Source organism: Anser anser, assembly GCF_964211835.1.
Source record: "Anser anser genome assembly, chromosome: Z".
Lineage (NCBI taxonomy): Eukaryota > Metazoa > Chordata > Aves > Anseriformes > Anatidae > Anser > Anser anser.
In genome coordinates this window covers 61809912-61818680 of record NC_139723.1, presented here as the reverse complement: position 1 = coordinate 61818680, position 8769 = coordinate 61809912, and the positions used below count along the sequence as shown (strand labels likewise).

General features: G+C 42.0%; 1 protein-coding gene across 6 annotated transcripts in view; it reads right to left on the bottom strand.

The window, feature by feature from the left end:
- Positions 1–438: 438 nt before the first annotated feature.
- ANKDD1B (ankyrin repeat and death domain containing 1B) overlaps positions 439–8769 on the bottom strand; it is a 29373-nt gene continuing 21042 nt past the window's right edge. For 5 of the 6 annotated variants that reach the window (XM_083818007.1, XM_083818010.1, XM_083818009.1 and 2 more), the window contains 5 exons: positions 7452–7550; positions 5759–5854; positions 2065–2263; positions 1211–1342; positions 439–865 (listed from right to left, as the gene is read on the bottom strand). In XM_083818007.1, coding sequence (XP_083674133.1) covers positions 807–865; positions 1211–1342; positions 2065–2263; positions 5759–5854; positions 7452–7550 — 585 coding nt within the window. In that variant the 3' untranslated portion in view covers positions 439–806. The remainder of the gene's footprint in view (positions 866–1210; positions 1343–2064; positions 2264–5758; positions 5855–7451; positions 7551–8769) is intronic. The other variant, XM_083818008.1, reaches the window with a different exon arrangement.

The following is an 8769-nucleotide window of genomic DNA, read 5'->3' as shown; positions in this document are numbered from 1 at the left end:
TTGTTACAGATGGGAATATGATGTATTTTTACAATTTATATGTTTTTTCAGATGTGAAATATATTCAGCAATCAGAAAACCTTTAAACATTAAGCAAGTCACTACCAAATACTAAGTTAAGAAATGAACAAGAAATAGATAATCACTGTGTTAAGTATTAAAATATCAAATACTCTATTTTGAGTATGTAAACAAGGTTGTGCCATGACAGGAAGTTCTGCTACCAGCTGCAGGTGGTTTTAGGAGATGATATTTATGTTTATTTTTACTACATAAATGCTGAAGAAGAAACATGTCATAATCCTAGCACTAGTTAAACGTGAGAAAAGCTCTCTCCAGATGGGAAAACTATTATCCTAGTAAAACTTCATAAAAGCCTGAATCCCAAAGGAGGCCAGGTGCCAACCTATTTCTGGAAGTGTTGATTTATACACGTGATTTTCACTTATTAAATTTATTTCAGCAAGAAAACATCTCATTTACATTTTATGTTAAATACAAAATAGCTTAATTGTGCAGATCCAATATGGAATTATTATATCAGTGTTAAACCAGGTGTAGAAATTGTAGGGAGTTGGTTCATGCTTAACAGTATAGCTGTAAATTATCAGCCAGCCATTCACTTTAAATCATTATATAGCAAAGCATGTGAGAAAGAACTAACCAATATTGCAGGAGGGCAATTTCTAGCTTGGAAAAAATCATACAGCTTCAAAATACATCTCAGTTTCCAGAAAATTGTTTGTGTGTAAAAGTCCCTTTCCTTCTGGCATGTAACTCCATTATACAATGTTCTGTCAATGAACTCATGAAATTTCACATTTTCTGGAGTCCACGTCAGTGCTACTTTGAGCTCGGATCTTTTCTGTAAAAACAAAGAAGAGAAAACGCTTGCTTGGCAGGCTCTGCTTTTTGCAAGGTCAGCACTCATCTAACTGAAGGATAACCAACCACATTTTAACTGTGTTTGTAAGACAAAGGAGGGAAGCAAAGTGCATATTTTCTGCTTCCTTCAGAAATCTTGTCTCACTTAAACTCCCTTCCTCATCCAACCTCAGCCCATTCCAAGGGCAGGTTCACAGAGAGGAAAACAGTGTCCTTCATCTCTGCCATGGTCACATCTTCCCCAGCACAGGCAGGGACCTCAGCACCTCGCGGTGGTCTTACAGAAGACATGGTAATACTCTCTCTATACCACACAACAACTCACCAGCTAAATGCTGAAATCCTGCTGCCACCAAATCTTCATATATATGCTTGACAGGATTCTGATGAGCCAGCAAAATACCGTGTAACCAGATGAGCAACATTCTGTGTCCATGTTCTTTATAACTTTTTTTCCCTACACAATACAAAAGTATTTGTCTGTCATATGCTGAAAACAGTGTTACTTTGTGCTTTTGCACTTCTAGAGTTACAAAAGGTTTTTAAAACCAATTCATTTGCTCTCGCTTCCTTTCTCACCTACAAGCAAAACTAATACTGAGAAATAAAGGTTAAAAATAAAAACAAATTTTATCCTAAGGCTAAAAAAAAATGAATCAAATCCTATTACATCGTAAAATTAATTTTTAACTTTCAGTTTTGTGTAACTTATGGAAATATACCCTGGAGTAATAGTAAATGAGTGCAAGTGTGCTGTAGAAGTATCAATTTCCTGGCACTGAGATACCTGAAAACAGAAATTGCAGTTTCAGGGCAGTTAGGAAGCTAGAGTGCAAACAAGGTCTTCCTGGCTCATGCAGCTCTCCAGGCCCTCACTTGCAGTAGTGCCATGTGTCCTGCAAGACCCTTCCATGCTGCTCCGCTCCTATTTTTGCTTTACAAAGAGAAAGGTTTCTTCAGGCCCAAAGGGAGAGCAGGACTGGGCTGTATTCCTACAGCGCTGCTTCCCCAGAGCCAGTGGCAAGCGTTGTATCCATCCACTGCTTGCTTTCATACACCAAATAAAAACAGCACGGCCAGCGTGTATCATCTGTCATACCCACAGAGATTAAAGAGCAGCTCTGTGCCTTAACGTGGTTTATTTAACTTGCATCTATCCATCCAATTAGTTATTGTTACCTGTCCATTGTTCCTCAATAGCTCTAATCTGTTCATCTGTGAACTTCCAGAACAGGGCCAGTTTTTTCCATTCTTGGGGTTTTAACTGATTGTATGCCAGGTTCCAAAGGGAGGAACGAATTTGCTTGGTCTGTATACTGTGATCTTGTTTGAAGGACAAACCGAAGTCTGACCAATCATCACCATGACCTAGATGTGCCTAAAAAAACAAAACAAGTGACTAACGTTGTGGTAAAGGTGGGAACATTTTTCACTCAGGATGCAGTGAACACTGTGTGTGTACAGCCATACGTGACTTTTGGCAGGTGATATGCCCAGTGCAGGTAAATGAACCGTATTTGGATAGAAGTAGAGCTCTTTGGAAGATATCTTAGCATGGATGATGGTTTTACAGTTTTAAGACTGGGAATGACAGAAACAAGGACCTCCTATGTTTGTTGATACGTGTTATTAAGAGCAAAATAAAGCTGCCTCTGGCACTTGATATGCAACAGCAATTAACAGCCGGTAGAAGTTGAGCCCTTCAGCTGTCTGCTTTACAGGCCACATTTTGATCACGGCTGGGGTTCAGCCATGGTTCTTACTCATTCCTCATGCTGTGTACCAACAGCATGGCACTTGCTCAGGGTGCTCCTGCCTTTGCCCTGTCAGCTCAGCTCGGCTGCAGTGGGTGCCAGCAGTCACCTGGCGATAGCTGTGCAAGACCCTGGGTTTAGCACACAGACCCCCAGCCAGCAAGGTGTCTGAGCACCAATATGGACGCACACATTGAATCTGGATCTAGTTTTATTGCCTGCACAAGCAAAACCAGATACCTACCAAAACCAAAAATCCAACTAAACAAGAAGCATTTTACCCTCCAGACTGAAAATGATGTTGCTACATATTCATTGGTTACCCGAAACAGGATTGATGGTGTTGCTTTTTTTTTTTCCAGGCATCTCTGCAAGAGCCATGCCCAGCAGTGATTTCAGCCCCAGCTGAGTGACACCCAGGGAAAGGCCTGGTTCCTCGTGTAGGTAACTTCAGACTACTTTGATACTGTCCATGCTAGGCCTGCTTCAGATCAGTGTCCAAAGTGAAAAACCTAATCTTTTTCAGGATGGCAAAGCAAGTAGGGTTAATAGGGTTATTAGGGTTATTTCCTAACCTTTTGAGAGCCTTGCAAGGGAAAAAAAAAAAAAAAGCAACACTTAGAACACTAAGTTCAGTAACTAATCATCATCATGTATGCTTGAATCCATTTTTCTTGATGCAGTCACTATCTCATGCTTCCTGACGTGTGCAGAGTGAGGTTTATGACAGACCACATGACAGCTTCAGGCTCTCTCCAGTACCATCTTTCTTTCGTGAGGTTTAAAAACAAACGAATAGAAAACCATCACCACCACAACAAGCACACACAGCAACAAAACAAACAAAAATAAAACTGCTTTTTTCTCCTCCCTTTGCAGCACCACAGCTTCTCTTTGCTGTTAATCATGTGTCTAGGCAGCAGCAGTGTGGGACTGTAAGAGCAGCCTTCAAATCTGGTCAAAAACATCCTGGGAAGGGTTGGGTTGTAGCCATAGATAGGAAAAAAGAAAAAGGGGGAAAAAAAGAAAAAAAGAAAACAAAAAAAGGACAAACAAGAGAGAACAAGATAGCCTTTCACACACATTTGAGTCATGTGCACTTCCTCACAGCAACATGACATTTCCTTTTGTAACTAGAGTGTTGTCATAGCTGATAAGTCAGCTCGATATAATAAAAAGACAGTTGCTACAATAATGGTTTAAAACAGTGTGGTTTCGGACATGGCAACAGCAGCAGAGCAGCTTTATATTCCCTAGCTGTAACAGCTGAGCCCTGCCCTTAGCTTCAGGTAAGGGGACCAAACATATACGTTTCTGTTTCCCAGTGTCTGTTGAGCTCTTGCAGGCAAACCAGCTGCTTTAACAACTTACCTTCTCCTCAGGCAGTTCAGTAAACAATGCCAAAAGGTTAGGAGCATTATGTGCTCGCTGCTATCAGGCTTGTCATATCTTCTCTGGCAACAAGTGACCTCACTTCTAAATTCCCAATTAAGCCCCTTAAACTATAACGTAACTGACAACTCTGGACTGACAAGTCAAATATGCGCAACACATGGAGTTCACAGATGTGGTTTTCATCATAATAATTGATCTAGATCTGTGATTTAACAGCACAGTTCCCTGTGACTAAGCATCACCAGTTTGGACACACAGGGCTGGAAGGGGTGTTAAAAGGCCAGCTAATTCATGTGCTCAGGCAGGATCAGGGATGCTCATACCACCCCTGAGAGGCTCCTGCCTAGCCTGGTAGAGCAAACACTGGCAAGCAGGAAGCAGGAATAAGAATCAAGTTACAAACCTGTGAGGCAGCTTAGCAATGAGAGTGAAAGAGCAGTGAAACTCAGAGATACACCCCAAGACTTGACTGAATTACTTCTGCCAGCCCTGATTCTCACTGAACTACTTGCTTTGCATAAATAAATAGTGTCACCATCTTCCTTCCTCCAGTTCTTCCACAGTGTATGTTAAAATAGATCTCTCTTACCGCCTGCAAACAGTATCTGAGATAGCTTGGGGATTTAAAATTGTATTATATCAAAACACAACAAATTTAATCAGTTCTCGGTAAGTCACATAAACCTGTGGGTCCAAATAAAAACAGAGCAACCCAACACAAGACTAAACTATTTATGGAGCATTAACATGCCCTAAAATTAACTTTCATCAATTAACTTTCATCTTCCTTTGAAATACCTCCCCTTCATCAAGCATAGAGGTATAGCACGTGTTTTGTAGCTCATTGCTATGTCTGTAATTAATGGAATAAATTAACTTTCTGCATATTCTGGATGGCATCAATTAAGACCCTGTGACACGATGAGTCCTGAATTTTCAAAACCCATTTGGGATGAGTCTGACTTTGAGGGCACATTTCTAAAGGGTTCCTCACCATAAGCCCGCCTCCAAATACTCCTTTGATTGTAAAGGAGCTAAATTCAGCTCATCTTCTTCGGACACTTACCTGCTATAGGGCACAGGCAGATTCACAGCCAACAGGGAATAGTCAATGCAAGCCAAAACAGTTACTGGCTTCGTCTGACTCTCAGCCCCTTAGAGAGGGCCATCACCAAGCAGCCTGCATTTAAATAATCATGCCAATTTGGGAAAGAAGTTTAGAAATTGAGACAATCTGAGGTCATTCTAAGCCGTGTCGTCACTTCACAGCCCTGTCTGGCTCTTTCCCTGCCTCCTTTCTTGTGGTTAGTAATTAACGCAGGCCAGACAGAAGAGGGAGCTCCCACCGCAGCACTGAGCTTTTCACAGCAAAGTAAAATCAGACACCTGCTCTCCTCCATATTTCAGCCACGGATTTTGCTGTGCCGAAGGACACCGACCTGATGCCGGTGACACAGTTTGCATTTGGGTCAGAATTTCTCTCTCCAACCCTTTGCAATGCATGTGGAGCTCGGTGCAGAAAAATGAAAAAAAATCTGCCTGCAGCTTTACTGCTGGACGGGGATAAAACCTCGACAGGGTAAAGGCTTTCCTGTTCCCAGTCCTTGATTTATCAAGACCAGTCTTATAGCCTGCCAAAAGGAAACCAGGCAAAAGGCGCGTTAAGATCAGAATCAGCTTTTTCCTTACAATTCCCCTCAGCATAACAAAAAGATCTCTCTTACCTGTTCTGTGGCATAATACCTTTCTGCTTTAATGATCATATCTACAATTAGGGCATAATTGCTCCTTGATGCCACAGCTAGTGCAGTTTTTCCATTCTGGAAGCAGAGAGAGTGAATCAGGACATGATCTCTTATATTTGAGGACAACACAGAAGAAAAACATGAGCTTTGTTTACAGAACCCCATCTTTTTATTTTTTTCTTCTTCAACAAAGCATATCTACTACAATTTTATGGCTTCAGTGTGGCTGCAATTAAGGCTCTCCTATGCTTTGCATGAGCTGCATCCCCTGCTTTGGAAATCTGCTACATTAAGAGCAAACCCACATCTTGTCTTGGGCAATAAGAGAATCTGGGTTGCAGAAGGAAAAGGGAGTGTGGGAATGACTTTGTCGTAACAGCTGAAGGCAATGTCTCATGGACAGTGCAGACAACCAAAGGAATAAAAAGCCATTGTTTTAATTCCAGCCCAGATGACTGTTCAGTCCATCTGAGCCTACCTCAATGACCAGCACTTTGGTGTAGAGGCATCTCAGCGGCTTTTCAGGGTTCTCTCTGTAATCATCCATTTTCAGTGGGCTTGCACTGAGTGGAGATGCCTCAGAAATGAATATTCAGGATATGCTCCACAAATCAAGTGTTAGGCATTCCAGAAAGTTAGACCTAAAAGAAGCTAACCCCTTTATTGGAAGGCTCAGTAATAAAATAAAGTATATTAAAATAAATAAATAAATACATTATAAGTTGTTTCAACCCTCCAGCTATTATAAAATTCCCTGATGGATACCTTTTGAGTTCTAGCTCATGGCTCTGCTCAAGATCACTCTAATTCACCCACTTTTAGGAAAGCATGACACTGGAAGCCATGAATTTTTGTTTCATAAAATCCTTCCAGCACAGGCATAACTAGTAAGCGCAGAGACCAGCGACTGCAACAGCTCCAACCCTGCAAAGCTGTCCTGCGCTCCCTGGCAGGTGGGGCTGGAGGCAGGGGTGCCTCCAGGCTCCTGTGCCACTGTCATCCTGTGTGCATGTGTAGCACAGCAGTTGGGCACACAGGGAGCACTCTCCTGGCTTTCAGTCACTTCCAACCACAATCACACCTGCAGCTGACAGGAGGGAAGAGCTCCCAAGAGAGTATTCCCGCTTGCAGCTTGCACAGGTGAGTGTGCTCTGCAGGCTGAGGACTCTGGCTGTCAGGGTACAGAGGCCAGGGGAATACCGTGTAGTCCAAGCAGGCTCCCCTTTTTCCTGTCTGATGTTCTGTCACAAGGATGGGAACATCTCTGGTGTCTCCATACCAATTCATTGCAAAGGTGGGTCCCCAAACTTCACGTCAGGTTACCAAAAAGTGACACTAGTTTCATAAAGCTTTACTCTTATCAGAACAGCTTTGTACATGGAAATTATTTTTTTAAAGGATTAAATGGATGGATTATGCTCATGGTGTGTTTCATCACATCAGAACTCAAAAAGAGCTCTTGGCCAAAGCCATTCCAGACCTCTACAAGCCGCAGGTAAGGCAGCGTTAAAAGCAGACTTCCTTTGAAACAGCTAACTTTTGGCTGCACTCGTTTTATGAAGGATGACTGGAAACATGTGTTTCCTGTATCTTTGGGAAGATATTATTGGGAAGAATATAGAGCAAAACATAAAGCTACATAATCTTTGCATATGTGAGGAGTGTCATCTACCTTGTCCATGGTCTTGAGGTCACAGCCTGCCTTCAGCAGCATTTCCACCAGCTCCACATTGCCAAGATCAGCCGCCAGATGCAGAGGAGTTTCCTGCCTCTGAAATTAATAACAGCAAATAAATACAATAAAACAAAGTCCCCATAGGGGAAAAAAAAATGCATACAATCTGAATCTACAGAAGACTCAAAACAAGAGATGGCCCTGGCTAGAAAATACTGAAGAGAACGAAAACATTTAACTTTCCACTGATCTAACTACCGGCTTTGTTTCGGGCAAACAAGAAAGCATCTGGGATCTCTGCAAGAAAAACAGACAAGAGCTCCAGCTGGGTCAGGACAAAGCTGCTGTTATGCACCTCTAACAGATTGTAATGTGAGGAGTTCTTGCTCTACCCTCTTAAAGCAAGGTGCTTTGGATAGAGTGATTCATGCAAGTGCCAACTGCCATGCTATCCTCTCAAGTAATCTCTCCGTGCTGAAATTCATGCAAAAACAACTGGACTACCTTGATTTTCAACAGCACATTGTGCCACAGTCCATGACAGGGTTTCTTAGCCAGCCCTGCCACAATATGATGATATGGAATGTGCAGTGAACCTTAAACCACAATAAAATAAAATGAAACAAAACAAAACAGAACAAACTTTGCAAAAGACCAAACTATTAACATAAAGTACAGCTGAAGGAACATTCTGTTTCAAGTCTAATCTTTTGGCCTGAAATTAGGGTTGTGTGGTCTTTATACAGCTTCGTTTACCCAAATAAAACCCATTTATTTACCTTTCTACAGAATGTCGGTAAGAAACTAGCAGCAAGTGCCCTGGAGAGTTTAGCAGTCTATTAATAAAAATGCATTTCCTATTCACTAAGAAGTGTTTGCCTCTTACTCTTTTCTTTTACTATTTGCACTTACAGGAAAGTATTCCAGATGTCTATGGGTGTAATGCAGCAGCAAATATGATATGTTGTCTTTTGTGGGAACCTTGTGTAGCTGGACCTGTCCCTTAGCACGTTTGACGTGATACAGCATCCTTTTTAAATTGAAGGTTTTGTGACTGCCCTAGTTTCAGCTGGGATGGAGTTAACTTTCTTCCTAGTAGCTGGTACGGTGCTGTTTAAGGTGAGAGTAATACTGCTAACATGCTGATGTTTCAGGTGTTGCTGAGCGGTGCTTACGTCAAGTCAAGGCCTTCTCAGCTCCTCATGCTGCCCTGCCCAGTGAGGAGGCTGGGGGTGCACAAGGAGCTGGGAGAAAGGAGAAGCTGGTTGGAGAAGTCTTTTCACCTTTAGAGAAGTATTAAATCCCACCTTAACTT